This window comes from Abramis brama, assembly GCF_963993115.1.
Source record: "Abramis brama genome assembly, chromosome: 4".
Taxonomy (NCBI): domain Eukaryota; kingdom Metazoa; phylum Chordata; class Actinopteri; order Cypriniformes; family Leuciscidae; genus Abramis; species Abramis brama.
In genome coordinates, this window is record NC_139966.1 from 54866967 (window position 1) to 54893268 (window position 26302).

The 26302-nt window shown below is 37.6% G+C and overlaps 1 protein-coding gene across 1 annotated transcript in view; it reads left to right on the forward strand.

Annotated features, from left to right (window-relative positions):
- The first annotated feature begins 19697 nt into the window (after positions 1 to 19697).
- LOC311080918 (uncharacterized protein) overlaps positions 19698 to 26302 on the forward strand; it is a 143217-nt gene continuing 136612 nt past the window's right edge. The window contains exons 1-2 of the mRNA XM_084111153.1: positions 19698 to 19831; positions 20302 to 20338. Of these exons, the coding sequence (XP_083967279.1) occupies positions 19811 to 19831; positions 20302 to 20338 (58 nt within the window). The 5' untranslated portion in view covers positions 19698 to 19810. The remainder of the gene's footprint in view (positions 19832 to 20301; positions 20339 to 26302) is intronic.

Below are 26302 nucleotides of genomic sequence, written 5' to 3' on the forward strand. Positions count from 1 at the left end.
TGTCGTTTTCTGCCCAGATACCGCCTGCCAGAAAATTACCATCTTATTTCACTAATGGCATTGCTGGAAATATTGGAAGTCGTCTCTAATCACATGGGAGATTTTTTTTTTTTTTCTCCATATTCTTCCACTTTTTTTCTTGTTCAGAAAGAGGGGGAGTTGAGAAGTCCAGTAAGTGTGCAGTGACCTTTTCACAAAGTCACCCACCTCTTCTCCTTTTAATCAAACCCCCTCTGTTCCTCGCTGTGCCACTGCTTGTAATGTCACAATTAAGGTGGCTCCATTGTTTCTGTTTTCAGGCTGGAGAGACGTAGCGCTTCTTGGACCCTGGGTCATTTCTCTTGCAATATTAAATAAGTCATTAGAGACCCGTGACCAACACCCCCACCTTAGGTAGTGGAAAATGACTATCTGCTGTTACCCGCCACCTTATGTAGCGCATATTCAAAGTTCTAGTTGCATCGTGCTTGCATCATAAGAGGAAACAAATATGCGGTTTGATTTGTGCAAGTGGGTATTATGAAATTGAATGATAAAGAACTAAGATAAAGGGGAAATGGGAACTATTATGCCCTTTTTTACAGTCTTGATTTTGTTTTTAGGGTTTACCAAAATAGGATTTCATGCTTGAATGTTCAAAAAACATTATTTTTCACATATTTTACATTGCAGCATCTCTGTTTAGTTTCTGTTTCTATGAAGCACCATCCTTCTGAAAAGCACATTGTGCTCTGATTGGCCGGCTGGATGAGTGTGTTGTTAGTGACGTTGTGCTTTGTAACTTTGCAGACATTTTTCATGCTCAAACAGCAACATCACACACTAAAGAAAGTTGAAAATGTACAAAAGTATAATATGAACTTTATCTCATTTGAAGATGATAATTACTGGCACTTGGCCTTCAGCTAACCCAACGTTATGGCTTCTTAAGTGCTAACAATGATATAAGGACTGTAGATCCACGGCAGTGCATCATTCTTCTGATGTTTTCCATTTCTTTAACGTTCACAGGCACAGGACCAAACCCACTCCTTGTCTTGAAGTCAAGCACTTCTGTTCATCGCCAGAGCCATATGCATAATGTACCATCCTGCCCTTTTTAAACATCAGAGTCAATGAGGGGTTTGAGTGGACAGTCTTTCAGATATTTGAGTTTGAAAGGTAGATCTGTCAGTCAGGTAAGCAAAGGCAAGACGTGGAAGACACGGAGGGGGAAAAACAGAGTTCAAGAAATGTCACTCTCAATTAATCTCCTCGGGTCCTGTCCCCATTAAAACCCTAACACATGGGGGATGCTTTACAATGCAAATGGCCTCATTACCTAGCCACACTTAATTGACTGTGACAATGGCTGGGGATGTTTTGCATTCGATATTTTTGTTTTCTTATAATTATCTTGAATTTGCTGATCAAAATGGTTGTTTACTGAAATACAGTTGAGAAGTGGCAAAAAATGGCAACATGAAAAGCTACTGTTTTATGTAGTGGGAGATGGTTTATTCTAATTCTTTTGTGTATTATTTCAGGGATGATGGGGGGGAAAAAAGCATCTATTTTCTAACTTACGACAATCACCTCACGGCAAACAGCTTGTCATATTGTGCATTTATCTTCCTTTTTGGAATTTTGTTCTTAAAAAATTGTATTAAGTGTAAAATAGACACGGCGAATGAAATGTAAATGATTTGCAGGTTTGTATTTTGTATTTCAGCTCTGCCTCATTGTACTCACACCTTAAATATTTAAAGACCCCCTCCATAAAACCTTTGCTGCTTTACAAGGGCACCGCATGCTGTTTAATCTCTCTTTACCTGCAGGCGAAGCAACAGCAATGTAACGACAGCAAGCGGTAGTTAGCGAGATCAGGAAAACAAGCCCACAGCCACAGACGGGGCACGGAGTGGTTCAAAGTTTCTACGGTTCGCCTTTTTGAAGTCGAACGCTGACAACACCGGCTTTGGATTTAAAATGAAAGAGACACATTGAGACGTATTTTGAACATATTCATTTTCATACGCATTTTTGCAACTTTTTCAACCGCGTATATCACGACTATGGGATTGCCTGTGCGTTCCCTGTGAACGTAAATGACTGGGCTCGTCTAGCCTATTAGAAAGGCATTAAAGTTCTGCACCTTCAACTTTTTTTCTGCGCCCCCTAAATGCATTGAACCATGGGAGAGGCAAATTGAGTTTGACGCGTGGTCCGGAAATGCCTGTTTATTTGCTTGTCCGCAGTCCTTGAGTTATAAATTGGATGTCACCTTTGCTACTTGTCATTCTTTGATATGGATGTGTTGTGGGAACCAAAGCAGGGAGTTGATTGTTTGCTCTTAACATCACTTAAATGAAAGGCCTCAATAGCCCGTAGTCATTCTCCATGATTGGCTGTTTTGTTTACCATGATGCTTTGAGCTCGTGTATTGTGATTCAGCCGCTGCTACAATCCACAGCGTTTGGTGGCAATTAGGTTAAGAAAAAAACATGCTATCGGTTTTCTTCTGGCCTTTAAATACATGGCTGAACTTGCAGCATACTTTTTCTATTTATGGTTTTGTCAATCAGCCGTGGCAGGCATGGTTTATGAAAGATAAACAGTTTAATCACTTTGTTTTTTCAGTCTGATATCTTGTGGTAGAGTCAGTGGCATGTCAAATCTGGCTAGCATATTTACTGAAGCCTTTCAGTGTGAAGATCTGATGTTATTTTGGCACTGACATCAAACAATTATGATAGAGTATGCAAGTATGAATCTCACGAAACCTGTATTTAACCCCCAAATCAACTGAGAATAGAAATTGTATATTTTAGTTTTTTTTTAAAAAAAGCCTATTTTAGAACCATTAAGATTTTTACGTCGTGAAATGTATTTTCATGATGACTTTCCCCAAGGTCCTCATTGCTATAATTACCCTATATCAGGATTATTATAGTTAACAGAAAGTAAAACTAAAGGCATAAACAAAACATTTGTGTTGGTTTAAAATAACATTTCTCATTTTTATATTTAGTCTAATTTGTACTAATTTGTACATGTACTAAAATAACTAAAACTAAAAATTATGTATGTATGTATGTTATGTATGTATATATCATTTTTAGTTTTAGTTATTTTAGTACATGTACAAATTAAACTAAATATAAAAATGAGAAATGTAATTTTAATATATATATATATATATATATATATATATATATATATATATATATATATATATATATATATATATATATATATATATATATATATATAAAAAAATATATATTTTTTATTTTATTTTTTTAAATGTTAATAAATTAATAATTTATTAAAAATACATTGTTTATTGTAAAAAAAAAATCAATATTATTATTGTTGTTATTGTTATTTTTTTTGCTTTAGGAGTGAACCTGGGGCCTGGACATGTTTTCATGAGATCCACCCTAACATTAGAAGCCTCTTCTCATTGAGTTTGTTTGGATGACATGAGAGGCTTCATCTGTAGAACAGCAAACAAACCTTTCATATTTTTCAATGCTATTCTTTACATAAACCAACAAAACAACTTCCACTCTTTGATCAGCTTAACAGTTTTTACATCAGTGATGAGCGACAAAAAACGAATTCATCTTTTCGGATGCGCTAACATCATCAGTCAGAACAAGGTTAGATAATTAAACCGATTAAATCCGTTTGCTGCTGTAATTACACCATTACATATGCTCTTGATTTGTTTGTCAGGCTCCTCAGACAATAGCTACACCTGTTTATGTCTCTGTTATCCTTGTTTATTCACAATATAGAGGCAACCTGTCAGTCTGACAGGTAGGATTTGTTGCATTGCAGCAGGAGCGTGGTGTTTATGCCTGCATCTGATCGTTGCATCCCTAACGCAAGGGAATACAGGGAAACATCACAGGTGTGTGAAATGTGCACCTGCAGCCTTCTCTCGCAGGGATAACTGCTTGTGCCCCGACGCCGTGTAACCACCTCTTATAATAGCTGCACGTCCTGTGGTCTTTCTTGTAAATCTGCCACCCCGACCTAGACTTGTTCATTCATTCAGATAATCTCCATCTTCATTCCACTGTGCTCTCAGTACTTCTGCATTACTGAATATGATATATTTCTTGCATTATTATGTTATTTCAGGTCAAACGCATGTGGATGCAGTAAATTGCTGCATAAAAGGTTTAATGTCAGATTCTGCTGTGTTCTGAGCAAAAGGTTAAGGAAGGACTGGAATACTTCCCTGGAAGAAAACGTGCCTTGCACAAGATTGGAGCAACTGTGGCTTCTCTTTCCCCATCGCAGTTCCTCCTCTAAGAATCGAAAGTGACTAACAAAGAGAAATACTCCACTGCCTGAGGAATATTCATGATCTTGCTTCCAGGTTAAAAATGTATATGCAAATTTACTACATTAGAGCATGCACAGGTTGTTAATAAATTAGCACGTGGCAGAAATAATTCTGCTTAGCGTGATGAATCTCTGTGCAAGCTGTCAGCTGTCGCATTGTTCTGGATAGAATGTGACGCTGAGACGGCAACGCAGCCAGTGAACTGTGATGTTTTAGTGTACCAGCTCCTAAATCTCAGGGCACTGGCAAAATTTGTGTCTTTTGTGTGTGTGTGTTAGCGTGAAAGGGATCGTGTTGGTGTGCGTGCATTCGTGAGTGTTTTAAAGCTCAGGATTTATGAAGTAGGACAGACAAAGCCAGTATAATATTACCTCTCTTTGGAATGAAATGATGCATAATTTATTCCACCTCAAAAGGAAATATCCGCCTTTTTCTCATCTCTTAAATTACGGATATGAATTTGGTAGTGCCGCGACTGGACCATCTTCTGTGAATTTACTGTCGCCATTTCCTGAAAATGACGTGATATACCTGATTGCTATTATTATTTTCGCAACTGCTGAGGAAGTCAATGAGCAGTTATACGTCTACCCAGAGGGACATTTTAGTATTCAGTGGTTGCTTTGTCATATCAAACTGGTCTTAGATGTTTCTCCTAAGTTTTAAGAGGAAGAAAATTATGCAATTGTTGACATGCTGTAAGAATTAAAAGCTAAATTGGTATTGCTTACAGGAAGCTTTTAATGTTACAACTTCAGTATCTTTATTGTTTTTACCCTAAATTAGAGTAAATGCAGAGCAAACAGAGACTTACTGTTAGTCTCCTGCTTCTCAGATGTTTCTGAAAAGAAATGAGATGAAAAGAGACATTTATTGGCATATAGGAAATGTTAATATCTATAGCATTTATTGTGGATTGTGATCAAATTTGAGAAATGTTTGTTTAAATTGAGATCTGAATTTTGATTGCACACTTTTGTGTCTTAGCAAATTTCACTACAGTTTGAGACCATTAAGAAGTGAAGATGCCAAGCGGTAACCCGTAACCCACAAATTTGTGTTCTGCATTTAACCCATCCAAGTTAGTGCACACACTTTAGGAGTAGTAAACACTCACACACACACTGCAAACCGTGGACACACACCCGGAGCAGTGGGAGCGATTGGAGGTTAGTTACTTTACTCATTTCCTGCCGGTATTGAGAATCGAACCTGCGACCTTCGGGTTACAAGTCCGACTTTCGAACCATTAGGCCACAACCGAGAGGAGAAACATCTGAGATTTGAGCAATAAAATCACCATTTGCTTTCATTACTGTCTAAGATAAACAACTGTGATTTCAAAGAGATCTCATTTGTGATTCTTCTTCCCTATATTACGTCTTTTAGGTTCCCTCAATCTTTCAAAGTGCAATCCAAGCAGGGTTACCTATGTGCCTGACCATGCGGAAGTGTATCCGTGCGCGTCTGCACCCACATGTGCTTGCGTCAGCTCTTCGGGCCGCTAAGCCTGTGATTTCATGAGTGTTTACATCTTGTTGTGCCAGCTGTTGTTGCGTGGCACTACTTCTCGCCCGTCCCAGATTAGCATAGCGAGATCCGGGGAGCGCCGCAGCCTGACATTCTATTTGTGAAGCCCTAGTTGCAGTCGTGTAAGATGTCAAGTGACTCAAGCGAGTTTTAACAAGCTCCATTTGTTCAATTTCCTGTTTAAACATTCCGTACACATTGTAGCATATCCTTAAAGAGGCTGCCCTATCTTTTAATGAAGTCCCAGACTAATGTGCCACTTAATTGACTAATCAGGAGATTTTGTTTTCTCTAATTTACTGGAAAAACCAGCAGCACATAAGCTTTTTAATATCAATACCAGGAGAATGGGACAGTCACAGCTGCCGCAGAAATTGAAGTTGTCGCTAGGGAAGGGGGCTTTTTTTATCCTTCATTTAGTCTGCGACTAAAAACTCTTTGACAGGGCTATACCGTGTGTCAATTGTGGGATGATTTTTTTTTGTTTGTCCTAATAAAACTGCTTTTGTAACCCATTTTCCATAATGTGATAATTCAGAGGGAAAAAGGATATGCCATGACAAAAAGTAGGAACTTGCTTGATTATATCCATCAGGAGTTAGCTTTGTTTCCATGTTCTGAATGTAATCTATGCACACACAAACTATTTTTGAATAAAGCAGCATTTCCTATCCAATGTTTTCAAGAAAGAAAAATGGTAATTTGGCAAAAAAAAAAAAAAAATGGAATGTTCCAGATGTAGTTTTAGCACAAAATCTAAATATTGCAAAAACAATTTTCAAATAAAGCAGCATTTCTATCCCATGTGTTCAAGAAAATAACATTTTCATTGGCAAAAAAAACCATGCCCATGTCCCAAATGTATGAAAAAATGCATTACTAGAAAAGTTTAGTTCAATATTTTTCAATTCAGAGATAAAAATACATCAAAAACCAAACACATGCACTGCGTCTAAATATACAGTACGTGAGCCGAGCAGTTCGAACTCATAGTGAGGCCACGGGAGAGGTTTGTGTATAGAAGTGAACGCCTTGGGTCACATGACCATGGCTACATGTCTTAATTTCATTCATACTATTTAGAACATTCTTTTTAATGGTCGCAAAGTAAGTTTCAAATCAAATGTAGTACCTACTATACAGTATGCGATTTCGGATGCAGGAATGGTTTGGTTTGCATGCACTGCTAAGACTCCTAAGTAGTGCATAAATGCAGACTGTAAAAAAAGGAATTTGTTCACTAGGCGGTAAACAAAGCTCTAATTCAAGAGAGATGTTTTCCAGCATGTGCAACAGAATTTGTGGCTTTTAATGATGTGTATCTCGATGCCTTTAGGACATCAAAACTGGCTTGTATAGTGTTTGAATCTGTCCACAGATGCCTAATGTAGGATCGCAAGCAAATTGTGTGTGTGTGTGTGAGTGTGTTTATGGACAGCTAGCTTTAATTTCATGGTGACATGCCCCAGAAGAAGAAGAGTTTAACCGTAGATTGTAAAAAGGGTTTGTTCGGGTTCACAGTGTCAGGCTTCGACATGCTCGGATTCTGAGTGAATGGAAAAGTCCTGTCAGGAAGGTTGCTTTGAGGGCAGCAGATCTGAAAAGACTGTAAACAGTGACTCATCGGCATGTGCCAGAGAGAAAAGGAAGGAAGGCAGATCTCCTGTCCAATGTCGTTCATGGGAAGTGCACTGTGGCCTGGACACACACTCCGGCCTCTGTTTTAGACTTGCACTCGCAGCGAAATACAGAGATTCAAATGCTGTTTTGTGGGGTTTTCAGAAGGGGTTTCCCTACTCAATTTTGCTCTCTCTCTTTCTTTTTCAGCACACAAAGACATTTTCTGTAGTGCATGAGATCCGATGCTTCCCAGTTCACGTGCTATCCGTTATGCAAAATAAGACTTAGTGCATCTCATAATCATATTATGTCAAACCAGATTCATACTTTTTCTGTATGTGCATGTTCTTTATTTCTTATGTTACCCACAGCTCTTTGTGCTATAAAAGAGAAGTTTGTAGCATAATTGTTCTGTTTCGATTTTTTCAGATGAAAGAATAAAAGAGCCCATAGTTCCTGATTTTAATTTTTTTTTTTTTCTTGTTGAATGTCCTATTTTGTCTGAAATATGTCAGATTATGGAAGCAAAGTGGGAAAGCTGCTTTAGTGTTGACTTCTAAACCTACAAGTTAAATGACTTGGATTAGCTTAATTCTTTATGCTTGAACTCAAACAGAATGTGACGAGGGAGTTTATCTCACTACTGTTGCATTGTCTTACTACATATTCAAAAGTATGCACTTCATCATCAGAGAAGTACATACTATTAGTGTGATTTGGAACACAGCCACGCTTAAAGCTTCAATAAATATAACAGAGTATCAGGGTATAAAGTAAACACACAGTCATTAAGACAGCAGTGCAAATACATCAGGCATTTATTAGCATAAACGCTTCAACGAATATGCATGCTATGAGGTAGACGCTTTCACACGTATGCACCAAACATACAAGAAGAAAAACAAAGTCCCTGGATAAATAATTAAATCTCTTGTGACCGCGCACAAAGATTCTGTGATACATTAATTGGGTGAAATTAGCATGAATTAAAGCAAATAAGTGTAACGTGTAATTTATTACTTTCTAAGCATACTTTTGCCGTGGAAGTCTCAGATTTCCCCCAAGATTGCTTTAACAGCTATAATGCATTTCTTAATTTACTCTGTGGAAAATCAATTTTTTCAGAGTTCATTAAGCACCAATATGTTACAATGCAGCTCCCCAGAGCACTCGGCTACAGAAAAACATTATGCAAATTGCTGCAAGCGCATTCTCAGTATGTAAATAGATACTAACACCAGTGTCAAGTCTCTATGGAAAGCTTTGTTAGTGAAGCCTTTTGTTTCACTGCTTTCTGTGATATTGCAGATGAAAATTGCTTTTGCCTCTTTGGTTTCGAGCAATATGTCTACTGGTTTTGCAGTTTGCCGCATTCTTTGCTTCGCTTTTGCGTCTGTTCTGTCATTTTTGGCAGTGGTACTGAATTCCCTCGTCACGTGGACTGTAATTGAAACATCCTGGTCTGTGCCGAGTGTCTGTCCGTGCCAGCGAGGGGCCGTTGTCCAAAGACCACTCTGAGCAGCCAAGCCTCGAGTAGAAAACCCCCTCTGTAAAACGTGGAAGTCCGTGTTTGAAAGCAGTAACGGGCCGCAGAGTGAGCCCACAGAGCTTTAATATGATCATCAGTTTACACTCAAATATGCTCTTTTCCATTCCATGGCCTTAATGTTTATGTTCATGGCACAAGCTCCATCTCTACCTTTCTCTCGCTGTCTTCATTCATCTGTTTTTGTTTTTTTCTAGATCTGTTATGTAGCTTTATTGAAATTTGCAGTTGAGAAGAATGTCAAGGAGGTACCGTGCATGGTATCAGATGCTAATGTAATGTAATATTATATTTAGTTCCATGGTACTGAACAAATGCAGAATCTGCTAAATGTTATTTTAACAAAATAAGAGGGATCATAAAAAATTAATTTACTGTCCTGAACAATCTATTTCACATGACGTCCACTATACAAAATAATAGCTGAATTTATCAAAATGACCCATTCAAATTTGACATACACTTGATTCTTAATAGTGCGTGTCATTACCTGGATAATCAATGATTTTTTTTTTTTTTTTTTTTTTTTGCGATAGTAGTTCATGAGTCCCTTGTTTGTTCTGAGCAGTTACATAAACAGCCCACTGTTCTTCAGGAAAATCCTCCAGGTCCCGGAAAAAAACTTGGTTTTCCAGCGCTTTTATATATTTTAACCCATAATATTTTATGTATGTCTATATTATGTATATGCATATTGATATTTATTTATATAAGTATTATATTATTTTAATATTTTAATATATGTATTATATTATAATATATTATATTATAATTAATTGTAGCGCACACACACACATATTTTTTAAATGCATGTCTGTATTACGGTATTGAGAATTTATAATAATACATAATTAATTGTTCTTAATTGTACTGAAAATAATGTCTGAAATTTATTTTGGTGTGAAATATAACCTAGTCATATTATATTAATTATTTATACTGTATATATTTTTTCCAAAGAAATCTGTGTGAAAGTTTCAAAATATGGTCCATATTCAACTATAATTTTGAAATATTTCTAGATTGTAATGTGTCTTCAGCAGCAGTGGCTCTAATCTGCGCTGCTATAGAATGATTCACCTCAACAATAATCATGTCTATAACATCACTTGTTCTTAAGTGCAGCATTCTTTTTCTTATTATTATTATTATTTATTTATTTATTTATTTTTAAAGATTTTTTTTGGTGATTTTTGCCTTTATTGTGATAGGATAGTATAGAGTGGACAGGAAGCGAGGTGGGAGAGAGACGGGGGACGGGATCGGGAAAGGTCCACGAGCCGGGATTCGAACTCGTGTCACCCAAAGCACAACGGCGCCATATGTCAGCACGCTGCCCATGAGGCTATCGGTGCCGACTATTATTATTATTATTATTATTATTATTATTATTATTATTATTATTATTATTATTATTATTATTATTATTATTATTATTATTATTATTATTATTATTATTATTATTATTATTATACAGAATTGAAGTCCCATCTTTGTCAAACCATCACCTGAGCACAATAGCATAAACCAGCTCTTCAGGACACATGCTGCATTAAATGTCTTCCTTATCTCTGTATGATCAGTGATCAGAAGTACGTCCTGCAAAGGTCAGTGACTCTTCATCTTAAGATTTCTATAGACCAACTCTGTGATTCATTCTTTGCATTTGCACATGTGCAAATTGGACCCATTCCAGCTTTTCCTGTATTTTTCCCATTGTGATCAGTGCATTTTTGGTGACCTAGAATAACTGCCAAGAAAAACATGATTATGAGCCACATGAGTCATTGAGCATATGTTATCTAATTTGAAGAGAAAATAGCCCTGTTATTGTAGAGAAAATATTGTAGTTTAATGCATGTACCCTGGCTAAAAAAAGTACAATACCATAAAAGTATTATCTGATACCATTACTAAAGCATGTTACTGCTAATAAGTTTAAAATAGATGCCTATATGTTATTGCAGTTTTCTGCACAGATGTTGTTTTGTGGTTCAGTTTCAGTTTTAAGTTTTCTCTGCTGCCGCCCATGTGCTCCTAAACAGGAGGAAGTACCAGCAGCCTAAAGGGGAAGACAGAACCACATGCAACAGGAAATAAAACCTGCGTTCATCCTCTTTCTGTGCATCTCTGACATAATACCAGCTTTACTTGTTCTCCCTGCAACGGCTGTTTTTAGAGGAGCTGTGGATGAGTAATGGGCTTGCACTGTAATTGGAGAGAAATTTTTGAATTTAGTCTCTTTTTCAACCACATCTACACACTATTGCTACTGTCCATGTTTGAAATAATAGTAAAGTGGATGGTAGTAAACATTATGAAGTAACTAAAAACATATTAGAGAAATCAAAACTCTAATTTTAGTTTCTTGAAAGTTGTTATCCTTTATTTGGATCAAACTATATGTATAGTAAATATTTTCCTTCCAGTAGATGTTATATCAATTTCTAAATGAAAATGAGGTTGTGATGGACAGATGTATGGTCTGTTCATTTTGTCATGTTGCCTTAAGGTCTTAGATCCTGTTTAATTCACACAACCTATTTTCCAGAGTTTATGACCACTGGAAATTTGTGGAAAGTGTTTTTGGCTGAATGGTACGTCATATTGAACTAGCTGTACTTTTATCCTAAAGCCTTATTTTCATTTGTCGAATTGAATATGGCATCTGCTCTGACTAAAGTCTATGTGAGTAAATCATAATATTCAGAACAGTGTTTGAATCTCCGGTCGCGCTGTGTGTGTGTACTATGGTGGCGTCTATACCACATTATAATAGATGTCCAATAAGTCCCACCAGACTGACTGAGGGGGAAAATGAGCAGCAAGGGTTAGACATGCAGGAGAAGTCTGCCATCACCTTGCCATGCTCCATTAAATGACTGTGTGTGTGTGTGTGTGTGTGTACTGGACCCCAGCTGCAGTCGAGCAGCCCAATTGCCTCTCCCCTGACAGGTAGTCATGTGTCCAGAGTTGGGCTTTGGGAGTGTGAGATGAGTTTAAGCCCTTGGGCTAAAGACACTCAACCCAATGGGAGATCACAGAGCTCTCCAAAATCAGCAGTCTGGGTTTGGCACATCGTACTGGAACTATCGCTCGTGGCAGCTGTCCACATCAATATGACACGTAAACACACTGGCAAGATGCATGAATGTGATAACAAAACGGAGCCAAGAGTTTTGACCTATCAGGGATCAATCAACCGACAACCCAGAAAAAAATAAAAAAGTATTGTTCACCATTCCAGATTCGAATCTCCACACAATTGTATGTTTTTTAAAGTGTTAGTTCACCCTAAAAATGAAAATTGTCACTCGCCCTTATGTCACACCAAACCTGTTTGGCTTTCTTTTTATTTCGCAGATGTTTAGCGGAATGATCACAGCCTTTCAAAAGGTTAGGGTCGATGTAATTTTTAAAGGTCTCTTCTGCTCAACAAGGCTGCATTTATTTGATCAAAAATACATTAAAAACAGATATTTAAAATAGCTGTTTTTATATTAATATATATGTGATTGCAAAGTCAATTTTCGAATGTTGGGACAGCAATATTGCAAAATGGAGAGATCAAAATAGAAAGAAAAAAAACAGAGCTGAAAAGATATTGCTTTTTATTTTGCCAACACGTTTCGGCACACATGCCTTCATCAGGGCTTAAAGATTACAGGTGTACAAAAGCTCATTTAATTTCAAACTTGCGAATAACCAGTGAAAAAGTCAGATGGTATGACATACACCAAACACATAACATGTGAAGTGAGTGATCACATATCAGGCCCATAGCCTCCGTTCTTATGGTACATTTCTAATCAACATGTTCAACAACAAAATAAAAGGTATGATGACAAAAGAAAAAAGAAAAAAAAACTAACTTTATGTATTTTAATATTTCTCAATGTTAATGTACACATATGTCTACACACACATACATACAACTGTTAATAAAAACATAAGCAAAAAACCCATGTAAAGCTACATTTTCAGCAGCCAGTCTTCAGTGTCACATGATTCTTCAGAAATATGCTGATTTGGTGCTCAAGAAATTATTGTTGTTATTATTATTATTATTATTATTATAATAAATTTTTTCAGGATCTTCGATGAATAGAAACTAAGAACAGCATTTATTTGAAACCGAATTATTTTATTTTTTAACATTATAAACGTCTTTACTGTCACTTTTGAATAATGTAATGCATTTCTCCCGCTGCATTTCATTTTCTTTTAGTAGTTCAAGTACTTTTCATCTCACGTTCTGTATCCAGGTTTGTTTACAGATGTTAATTTTACCTCTTTCTTAAGTCTAAAGTGTTTGCATGCATCTCCACTGGGACAGAATTTGCCTGTCATGCTTGTTTATGTAATGTACCCTCAAATGAGAGCATTTTATTCCTCTAGTCTAGGTGGTCCTTCCAGTGTGTTCCTCATGCAACAGCTTGCCAGTTTGATGGATCCACCTGAGAGATTCCGGTAAATGGGTCTTTCTCCCAACAGTCTCTCTGCTCTGGGCTTGTTTACTGACAAATGTCCCCATAGCAACAAAAAACAAACCAAGAAAAAAATGCACAAATTTACTGTGTATGAAGAGGAACATTTATTCCTCTCGTTCGGATACACACGTTTGTGTCTTCTTGAATAAAATGTAAATACAGGCCTTCCTCGATGTCCCCGGCCCCCAGCTCTTGCTGTCTGGTTTGCCTAATTGCACTAGCAGTAGCCAGCATACTAATTGCACGGAGCCCCCTGTTGTCACAGCATTTACATGGGCTGCTTGATTCTGAATTTAATCTCCTTGAAGGGTTTGGATTTCATGCTTGCTTTAAATTCAAACACCCCGTGGGACTTAATATAGCATAGAATGAGAGGACGAGGAGAAAAAATGTGATTAGTTTTGTTTGTTTGCAATTCGGTGGCACAAATTTACATTTAGGTGCAACTTGTGCGCTGATGTCTCTGATCACTGGCTTACTGTCAAAGGTGACAGCAGTCAAGCCATTTAAAAAAAAATAATAATAATAATACACACTGAAATAGAAGAGAAGGTGTGCAGGTCTACCTTTAACGCAGATGAGTTTATGCAGTACTCAGTTTGTGGCCTAGCCTGGTGTTTCACGTTTGATCCTAGGCTGAAGGAGCTCATGATACGGGGAGATATGAGACCACACGCCACAAAGCAATCAAAGACGGGCGGCTATTTTAGATTCGCCGAGGTTCAGTAGATTCCAGTTCAATACGACCGCCGAGGCCACACATGACCGTATCGCTGAAATCACAACCGCAGCTCCTCAACCGAAGCAATACCCATAGCGTCGAAAAACTCAGAGATAGTTGATGCTGTAGTTTTCAGTCGAAGCTTTAATATTCTGTGGTTTTATTAATGGAAAACACTAAGCAGAGAGATGCCAGCGAACCTTTAGGTGACCTAGTTGTCAAACACTAGCCCTCTGCTGAGACTTCCTGGTTTGATTCTCGTTTTTTTTTCCAAGTCAAAATGTTTGTGTCTAGGACATGCCGTCATATCAGTGTGCTTGCTCTCTTTCCTTCCCTTTTTTCTCTGTGTCTGTCGAGGCAGACGAGGAAGGCTGACAGCAGTCTGGAGAGAGCTGTTTTAGACTCTCAGTGGGCCAGGCAACAGAAGAATAATGAAGCCATTGTGGCTGTGTCCAAATTCCTCACCCTGAAGCCCTTTCTAGAAGAATAGTGCCCAGTGTGTGGAGATTTACTCCACCGCAATACTCCGAGGACCAGAGGAGGCTCGGAGCTCCTATTCGGAGAGGGGATGTTGATGTTGGATGGCTCTGTCGAGGGTGTACGGCGGGGAAAAGAGGGAGTCGCCCCGTCAGGCAATACATATATATAGCATACGTCTCAAGTAAGACAGATGCAGTCTGGGATAAAACGTGCACGACAGCCGTTCAGAAACGGACACGGTTGCCGGTTCCTGTGCTCTCAAATGCTTTCAGGTGACTTTCCCAGGTTCTGGATCAGGTTCTTTTGCGCTTGGTTCCAAATTTTTCCCGACCATCTCCCCCCTTCGCTTCACTGTCACCTCCCATTACGCGAGAACCGGAGAGCTCCTGTTGACTTCACCCTGAACCCAAGGAGCCGAGCACAGTCCGCAGAGGACCGCACCGCACCGCACGTCAGCGCTGACAGCTCCAAACTGAAATAGCTCCACTCATTAACTCGCGGAAAAAGTGGCAGCGCTCAAAAGCTAGGCTTATTTATCAGCGTGCCATGCCATCTGCATGCCATATTGTGCTCTAAGATTTACAGCGCTGTCTCCTTGCCTCCCTTAGTTCAATAGATGCAGTTGGCAACTCAGCGGCGCTGATATCAACCCAATTATAAATATTTATAATCTGCACATTTAAAAAAAAAAATCCTGTCAATCACAAAGACAAGGCCAGCTAAGCTCAGAGTGTATCCGGGATGCAATTTGCATGCCACAGAACTTGTGATCCATTTTGTTTTTTTGTACTTTGCACACAAGGCGCTCTCTGCACAGATTAAATATAGAAGTTTTGTTCTCAGAGAGAGCCAAGCTTATTTTCTTCTCTTCTCTGCATGTTGTTGCTACGCTGATGGCGATTCATTATTGAGAGGGAAAACCATCGTAACTGAGCTCCGGTTTGTTATGTGCCCTTTTTTGTGTTCTTGTCATCTATTTTGAATGTTTTTTTTTTGTTGTCAATCAGTACAGAGAAATAGCTCGTGTTCTAGCTCTCTTAGGGTGTGTGTTTGTTTGAGTAACTGTCCTCTGATGAAGGAAATTGTTTTGTGTGGCAGAACGGGAGACAGAATTTGTGATTGGAGTCTGAGATGCTGGAGTGCAAAGTGGCACAAGCAGTTCAAATGAAAAGAAAAGATTTGTATTTGTTCACTAAAAGTTCTGTTCTGAGTTTTCACTTTCTGAGCAAACTTGAACATTCCTCACACTCCTCTATAGGCAAATATTAAAAAAAAATATTATTATTATTTTAACTCGTGTTTTCCACAAAATATTAAGCAGTACAACTGTTTTTAGTATTGATGATAATAAAAAAATATATTTCTTTAGCACAAAATCAGCATATTAGAATGAGTACGGAAGGACACCGAAATGAAATGGAAATTGAAAATTCAGCTTTGCCATCACAGGAATAAATTGTATTTTAAAATGTGTGAAAAAATAAACCAACGTTATTTTAAATTGGAATAACAGTTCACAATATAACAGTTTTTACTGTATTTTTGATTAAATAAATCTTGGTGAGCATGTGACTTGTTTCAGAAACATTAAAAAAAATCTTACTTAGCCCAAACTTTTTTTTTTTTGGTACAGTTTTACATTTTCAGTGATTAGTCTGTACCATTTTGGAGTGGATGCCAGGTGTTGCTGTGGATTTGGGATGTTACTAGGTAGTTCTGGGTGGTTTCAGGTGGAGCCCACATCCAGCTCTTTGTAAACTGATAACCCCTGGATATATCTTTTTTATCATCAAGTCAGGTGAGAATTGTATGATCACTTAGAAAAGTAACAGCATGATTTTAGTCATGTTTGTACAGTAGCTTGAAGTTTGTTCAAATCCCTAAGAGTAGCATGATAGATAAGTGCAAGTTTCTAAAACAATGGTGTCTGTTATTACGTTGCTTTTACTCACCAGAACCAAGTGTGCAAACCGCAGACACGACCACTTTACTTCCACCCAGGAGTTCAACTTTATTTAGAGGCCAAAATTCACACGGTGAAGCTGCAGCGACTCTTGTTGTGTGGCATTCTCTGCTGATTTCATGCTTTGCTGATGGAAAATTAGGCCCCTGCGTATTGGCGAATGAAAAGAGAGGGAGGGATAGCTCCTGTTATCGCCTCAGGACACTCCACCCCGACAACAAGAAAACTAGCGCAAAGGAGGCAGAGGCGCTGCCTGCTAATACACTCTAAACAAGATGATGAGCGCTCGCAATCCCCATGTGGAGCGTCTGCCGGCTTCAAAAATATCAGCAGTGTTTTTGTCTCTTTCTCTCTCTGCCTACTCACACAGTATTGTAAACCATAGTTATGTGTCTGGCCTTTTAAACAGGCTCCAAACGCATCCCATGCCTCTGAGGTGATTTGACTGGCATGTGAAGAACTCAGGAGAAGACGTTAAAGTATTTCAGCCGCACCGCTTTTAAAGGTGTTTGGAGTCTCTGGGTGTGTTTTAAGTGTCTTAATATTGTGTCTTTGTATTATTTTGTTCTAAATGAATTTGGATTTCATATATATAGTTACTTTTGTGATTATACACCTTACATGATCTACAAGAGTTTTTTAAAGACCAGAAACGATGCTGTCCTGATATCTTAAAATATCTTAGAATTTTCCAAACTCTTGGTCCGTAATCGAACATCAGTGACTGTCTTTTATGTTGATTGTGAATGAGTTTCTGGTTTGTCCTGAGCAGAGAAGCCTTACACGATTCTTAAAAATCCTCTAGGTCCTATACTATCTTCGGTTTCCCAGCATGCTCTGCACATTTGAGTTCGTTCCTCAATGATGTTAAAATCAAGCTTTGTCACTCTCAGTACAACTGAGAGACGTAAAAGGATTAGCTTCTAAACAGGATAATTTGGGTAATTTCCATTATGATTTTATTTTCTGGACATTATTAAACAAAAAACGAAACATTTTTATGATCTTACAGACCAAAATACAAGTGTTTATTTCTGTAGCTTGCTGTATTTTTTTTCATTAGAAAATTATTCTTGTCTATTCCGTCAGTTTTTAAAAACAAGCAAAATTACATTTAGAGTAACAGATTCACATTTGAAGTCTGAGGTAAAGCACTGCAGGATGAACTTTTGAAATACACAGTTTCTACACACTGAATTGCAGTAAATTACACGTTTACCAGGCTAGTGTGAAATTGTTTTTAGATAATTAGTCTTTTCTTTCATCAAATAAATCTCATTATAGAATCAATTACTCCAAATAGTTGTCAATATTTTAACACAAAATTGAAAGCTTAAATGTGCACGGTGTCATTTTTAGCGGCATCTAGTGGTGAGATTGCGAATTGCAAACAGCAGAAGTTACGGTGGCCGACAGGAAGAGATGTCGTCGTCTGAGACAGCAAAGAGTAGCCAGTTAAGCAATGAGGTTTCTTTACAAATATAAATTAAGAAATCATGTTTACTTAATTATTCAGTAAAACGATATGTTATTGCGAATATTATTGTTACTTGTTCAACATTGTGTCAGTGTTTTATTCGCTGACTTTAGCTAGCTTCTTTGCATTAAGAACCAACATGGTGACGAAACGCGTTTGTCTGTTTAGGGCTACTGTAGAAATATGTCGGCGCAAAATGGCCATTTCGATGTAACGGGACTCGCAGTGTATGTAGATAGAAATGGCTCTTTTTATAGCCCTTTATAACTTTACAAGGGTAGATGGAGTAATGTTATTTTACAACAAGACGTCTGTAATATTAATGGCCAATTCGCAAGGGATAAGATAACGTTATCTCAGTAAAACTAGCAGAAGTGTGAGGGGTAACTCGATTTGCGCATCGCCGTGACCCTCCTGTCGTCATGGGCGTATTACGATGCTTCCTGATATCACGTGCGCAAACACATTTAACCTATATTTTATTTATATAACTTATATAAAACAGTTATGTCCGGTCGAACGATGTATTAATTAACTTCAGATTGGATTATGTTGGTAAAAGGCACTTACATAACGCTAAAAGATGTTTCGTGCCTCAAACAAGTGCTTTCGATCTTCATTCTGATCTGAATGGTGTGTGTGAAACACTTGAGTTTTGCCACAGACTCGTCCCAGCGTCTAGAACGCAACTGAATGCCTTTTCAAGCGTCTCCATACTTGAAAAACCGCGAAAACTACTTTTAAACAGCGAATGACGGAATATTTACGTACATATTTACAGCGGGTCTATTCGCATTCGATTAGTATTACCTGAGGTAATTTTTCCGGACCTTTTTACTGAAGTACTGACAAGTACTGACATTGTCCGTAATGATTACTGAGATGTCACATTCGGACGGGACTAAAATCACTGAGAAACTCTGGTAATTATTACTTTACCCCACCTCTCCATGTTAAACTAGTCCCATCCGTATAGGGTAGTAAAAACATAACGGTTCATTATGCAAGGTCTTTATACACCACTCAAAACATTTATGTAACGTTATATGACATTACTTTTCTGTCAACAGATCCTCCTAAATATTACACAATGAACCTTTAATTCAACAGACAACCTGTATTTCAATGAAATGAGATATGGTAATACAGGGGTGTAGTTTGTGGGGGGGTTGGGGGGGAGATAACCCCCCCAATATTTAAATCTTTGCATTACAACCCCCCCCAATATTTATACCATGATCACAATATCAGGAGGCATACCCAAACTTCAACCCCCCCAATGTTCAAACCAAATCTACGCCCTTGTGGTAATATATCTAAGCCAATTTAAATAATGTTATACTTTACAATGCTCAATTTACAATATAAACGGGCAAAAGTCATGTTTTTATTACTCGGATTTTGTTCAAAAATTGTTTAAAGTGATGTCAGTCTCGTTCCTGTCAGGAGAATACTATACCTCACTAGCACTGATATACTGCCTACCCATCATCCTCTTTTCCTTTTCCAGAGACTTCAACCTGTGTGTGTTCAGAGGTTAAAATGACCTCACCTCAAAATTACCTGAGAGTTCAGTGACACAGAGAAGCAGCTGGGATTGTTCAGAGAGTCGCTGCGCTGGAAACTTCATTTCATTGGCATGAAATGTGCGGCATCATTTTAACGGTAAGGTTCAGTTGACGGGGTTTTTGGTACAGTATTACGTGAGATACATTACAAGAAGGAGAAACAACTTTTTGGGTGTTACAAGTTCTTTACAAGTCTATATTTATCATAAAAGTGGCCCATATGGCTTATACACTACATTCAGAGTCTTCTAAAGCCATACGCTTTTTACACACAACAGGTCAAAATGTAATCAAAATAAATGTCATGAATCACCTTAAATCTTCCATTCAAATCTCATTTGTGATTGATGTGTTTTCAAGTGTTTTATAGCCAACCGGTAGAAGGGTTCAATATGTTAATTTTGCAAAAAATTACTTTTCCCTCACATAAAGACCTTCGTAAGATTTTGGAATTTTGTGACAAATTTGTTTAGATGATTTTTAGGATACTTTTTTTTGTTTTATTTGTCATTTGTTGGCGAAAACATAAACTTCTAAACATGGAACATTCTGTTGTGTGTTCCACAGAAGAAAGAAAGACATGCAGGTTTGGAGCAACAAGAGGGTGAGTAAATGCTTACAATTTTCATTTATAGGTGAACTATTTTAAACAATAAATAAACTATTTTAAAGATCATCAGAACCTGTACATTTCAATTATGAATACAAGCTCACGTTAAAGCTCTTTGCGTTCCCCTCCGCCTTTTAAAGTACACTCCTTGGCCGTGAGCGTGGAAAGACTCTTTCAGCACGTGCAAACTATCTAGTTGACCTTTGTGTTCAAGCTCTCAAATGCGTCGTTGTATGCACACCGTCCACACAGACATAAAAATTGGGCTGACCCTCCAGATGGTAAAGTATGCCACGCGAATAGTGCGTGGATCGCAGTGAAATGCAGAGGGCCGAAGTAAACTTAAAAATTAAAGGGTTAGTTTACCCTAAAATTAAAATTCTGTCATTAATTACTCAGCGACGAGAATTCTTTTTGTGCATAAAAAACAAACAAAAATAACGACTTTATTGAAGAATTTCTTCTCTTCTGTGTCAGTCTCCTATGCTGTTGGCGTAGTAAACCCAATGCAACGCTTCCAGGTTCTACGTCAGAACGGCGACGCCAATTGTCTGAAGCTGTTCACGTGAGCACCACGACACGTGTGTGATGCTGACACAGGAGCTGGCCAATACAAAACCTGCGTTCTGACGTTGAACCTGAAGCGTTGCAGTGTGTTTATTACGCCAACAGCATAGGAGACTGACACAGAAGAGAAGAAATTCTTCAATAAAGTCATTATTTTTGTTTATTTTTTGCGCACTTAAAGTATTCTCGTCGCTTCATAACATTAAGGTTGAACCAATGGAGTCACATGGACTATTATAACGATGTCTTTACTACCTTTCAGGGCCTTGAGATTTTTCGTTGCGTTGATGTCTATATGGGGGTCAGAAAGCTCTCGGATTTAATTTGTAGGGCTGGGTATTGACACAAATTTCACAATTTGATTCAATTTCGATTCACAAGCTTGCAATTCGATTTCGATTCAGTATTGATTATTGTGGATATCAGGTACAATACATGGCAAATTTTCTCAAGGAAAACAACTAATGCTGTAAACTATGGGAGTCAGCTTTAGCCTACTAGGCTTCATTAGCCTACTATAATATTGAAGGTAAAAATGAACTGATTTGTATACAAACACTTAAATTACACTTTTATTTATTTTTTATAATAATAAAGTTATATGGAATATAAACATTTAAATGGTGGCTGTCATAAAAACCTGCCAGATTTATTCAAACATGCATTAAAAATGGAAGAATATTAAAAATTATAATGAATATGTAATATGGTGCATATATTTAGCAAAATATATTTCCTCTCTACAGTTCATTTTTCTAGCTGACTAACGAGTTTATGGTCACTGGATATAGTTTTTTTTTAGGTAAATGTGACGTTACATGACATTGTTTACAAGCTGATTTACTGACGTCTTTCCATGGTTGAAACACTGATTGAGCGATTCCATGTCACATGATACGGATTTCGCTAAGTTGTACTCTACCTTTTAACACACTTTCAGATGCTCATTCATGTTTATTTTGCGCGGTAACTGGTATTAAGGCGGAAGAGAAGACACGCCACAGCGCCAAAACGGTATTTATGTTTTTGAATTTCGTAAGAAAATGGACGTAATTTGAAATCTGAGACTTTGTTTCATATCAGTAGTAACAAAGCACAAAGATTAATGCGATTTATTGGATGGGATGCGCGCTACAATGTTCCATTCATTCATCAACTGAAAACAGGATGACTAATCGATTCTTGGGATTTAAGAATCGATATCGGTTCGTAAAAATGAGAATCGATTAAAATCCAGAAATCAATATTTTTTTTACCCAGCCCTATTAATTTGTGTTCCGAAGATGAGCGAAGGTCTTACGGGTTTGGGGAACATGAGGGTGAGTAATTAATGACAGAATTTAAATTTTTGGGTGAACTAACCCTTTAAGCACAAAATGCACTTTTGTAGAATGTAGAATGTAGTTTAAAAGGACTTTTGAAGGTGTGCAGAGGTATCCTATCCTTAAAGGCAGGTTTTTCTTAATTATTATGACCTTACAACTCTTACCGCCCCACAACACAAAACACACAGCCCTTTTCCTGTGATAGTTAAGCCTTCAGTCAATTTTTTAGCACATGTAAGTGTGTGGATGCTCGTCCTCTTCATATCACACACCGCTGCCCCCCCCAGCGCCGTCCGCCGTACCTGCACAGGAGCGACGGAGACAGTGATAGAATTAAAAGAGTGCAGCAGCGGCCTGTCACACTGCCTCAGTCTGTCAGTACTCCATCTCTCTCTGTCCTGGAGGCCATTATAAGAACAGGACACCATCTCGACCCACCCCCTCCCGGACCCTCGCCGTCAGTATTCTCAGGGACCAGAGGAGACGAATAATGACGACTAGTGTGATAGAGCCTCTTCCTCACCGGGTATCTCACCTCCAAGCTGTTCATTTGTACATTGATGGTGGGATCTGAGGAAGAGGGACTCAATCATTCTCCTCGCCACTGATTCACCCTCACCGTTCTGAATTTACTCTTACCGGGGGGTGAATTATACTCTCGCTCTCACACACATTCGCGCATGCACACGGCACTTGATTTCTGACTAGGAGCGCAGGTGATTTGCATCCAGCAATCTTTCCATTACACACCACTTGGTCACAAAATTGAAATTCAATTTGATTACATGTTTTTACAGTGGATTGCCTCTTGGGATATTAGCATAGTGGTTTTTTTATCAATGTGTTGTGAACTTATATCATTTTCCTTTTTTTGTTGTAGTAGACTTGACTTTTTTTTAGCATTGAAGTTAGTTCTATAAACAAAATATGTGCAGATTGGAAATATATACACCTACATTGAAATTAAAATAAAATAAAAATATAAAAATAAATAACTGAACATACATTTTTATAATGTTTTTTTGTGTGCATAAACTAAGCTTTTTAAAATTTCAAATAACATTGCAAATGCTATTTTGTTTTTCAAGTGTAATAATTTTGGTTCAATTTAAATCTTCAAATCACATGAGAATAGGACTTTTTGAAAAAGTCTGTTTTGAAATGGAAATAAATTCAAACTAAGTGTAGGCTGTTAGAGAAAACTGTACGAAATGAGAATGCTCCCCAAAAAAGTTCCTTGCTTTTCACCGAAAAGTCAAGTTTTTAACCATGCATTTGAAATGCTGAGTTCTTTCATAATAGATCTCTATTCATTTTTAAATGAGTTGATTAGCCAGCACAATGTCAGTGGATTCAGGGGCCTATTACACATTTATGACAGTAAATTACTGTACATTTACAATCCAAATGAAATTTCATGAGAGTTGATATTGAAAAAAAAAAAAAAAGCCCTGTGTGTATCTCCTCTTGATTTTGTGTGGCTGCAAATGCATCACATCAGCGCCCCCTGTGGTCAGTGGTGTAACTGCAATGGGGGATGGTGTCGAGCCAGTCTCAAACTGAGAGCTGCTGTATTTTAAGGAAGTGCTAATTTACATCTATGCTCATTCAGTGTGCTGTATTGCATGTTCATTAAATATCTTCAAACATTACAGAGATAATATAATGAGGAGGCCACCTCAGCCTAAAGATCTGTAGGAACGGATTCTGTTTGAGTATGAGCAGGTACATTGAGTCCTCTCACTGGAAGTTCAAGTTGGGCTTCGCTTCCATTCCTCCCAGATTGCCCCTCTGTTTTGGCTTCCTTCGCTTTCCATATATCCGTTTAGCAAATGAACAGTGACAGACATTAGCATAATCAGGGGCAACTTTTTCTTGTAATGCGATCTTTAAGGAGAGACCAGGAACGGGGCAGCCTCACGCTTGTGCTGCTCGTCCCACAGCTCTCTGCCCCTAAATTATTCATCATCCAATCAATCATCTTCTCTTTGTTTTGGACCCCAGTGCAGGAGATGAAACGGCAGACTGCCAGAGCTGTTTTTCTTCATCTGAGGTCTGGAAAACATGATCTACTCAGATTACACTCACCCCCAAAACACACAGCTCCAGTACCCACGTGCTTTCAGGAAATACACAAACACACACACACACACAGGCAAACAGACACCCTTGAGTCTTGCACCTGTACACATAACTATAGTATATGGACATAGACACCTCACACCACTTCCATTGCAGAAAAACACATACTTGGGTTTATTATTATTATTATTATTAATATTATTATTATAAATAATGTAAATACATTTTTTTATGTATTTTATTATTTATTTATTTTATTTTTTTTAATTTTTATGTATTATAGTAAAATTGTATTTATTTTATTTGCCGTTTTTAGTCAATTTTATGATTTATTCATTTAGCTTTATTTATTTTATTTTTTTGTGGGCTTTTGAGGCCATTTTGAAACTATTTTAGAGAGATACTGTGAGGAAGAGACATTACATTTTTGAGAAGAGTTCAGAAAACATCACAGGCTTCTTGAACCCGCATCACCCATGAGAGTACCAGAGCTACAACATATCAAAAGCTTTCATGTTACCTATATGCCATGGCTCTGACATATTTTATCTCTTTCTGAACTGTGAAACCACTAATTCATTGCATCTAAAAACATGTAAAACAACAATTAGGTTTCAATTGGTTGAGCTGCTTTGTGACTGGACCTTTTTTTAAATATATATATATATATATATATATATATATATATATATATATATATATATATATATATATATATATATATATATATATAATTATTATAAATTTACTCTATGGTTATATGATACTTTTACTCCTTTTACTCTTTTATCTTCGATTCCCAAAACATATATATAACAACAACACAAATATATTGAAATCTTGACCAGCTTGCCTGTTTATTACCTGTTATGATAACGCATTCTGCCTTGTTCTTGTTCTTCTCGGCCCTTTCAGCAGCTCTGCAGTAAACATGGCATATTCAGACACTCTCACCAGCGGCTGGGTGAACACAAGCACGCTTTTGTTTATTAGTTGCGTATCAGCTTGCGTCTCCATCCTTTCGTTACATCCCCAGCCTCTTTTCTCGCCTCTCCATGCAGAGCTTTGACGGACATGTCATCACACGGCGTAATAAAAGCAGCGAGGCTGTATGATCTATCAGCTGTAACACAGAGGCCCGCTTAGCACATCCAACAGGGGCCCGTCTGCGTCTTAAGCCTGTGTGGGAGTGGAGCACTAATAGGGGGAAATGTCTTGGACAACTGATTTGAAGATAGTTCGTTCAGAGCGCGGCAGGTGACGCGGTGTCTCCCCTTTTTGATGTGGCACAACACAGTCGCGTCGACTGATAGCTTCAAAACGCACAAGAGTGAGACCTTATTCTGCCTCCTGCTAGTGCGACATCAGAGGAGCTGACATCTATTATGGTACGGAAAGACAAGTGTTTGAAACGAAATTCAAGTGTGCGTGGAAGTGTCAGGATTTACTACAGGCCCCAGCATCTTTTTTTCTTTTTCTTTTTTCTCGTTTTCTCTCTTTCCCGCACGCACACCCTCCTCCTGCAACTCTTTTTTTATTATTATTTTTTATTTTCTTTAATAAGGTGGTTTAAACCAAGCATGTCTACATGAACTCCGCAGGAGAAAGCATGAAAGGGTGCTGCCAGCCCATGATGAAAATATTTTACGTCAAAAAACCCGGTCAGTTCCTACTGACTGGAGACGGCAGGGGAAATGGAAAAACAGCGGACTCTTTCATGATGCTTTTGTTGGAAACAAGTTTATTTTCATATAGTGAGAGATCATGAAAAACAACAAAATTGTAATAAGGAAAAGTTCTAAACATGTTATTTTACATATTTTGTTATTTTTAATAACCGGTATTTATTAATAAAATATTTTGGCTATTTATACTATTATTATTTTGTAATTTTAGAATTATTTTATAGTATTATTTAACTATATAATTTTTAACTAAATTCTTATAATTCATTTTTTTTAGAAGAAAATGTACCTGTGCCAAA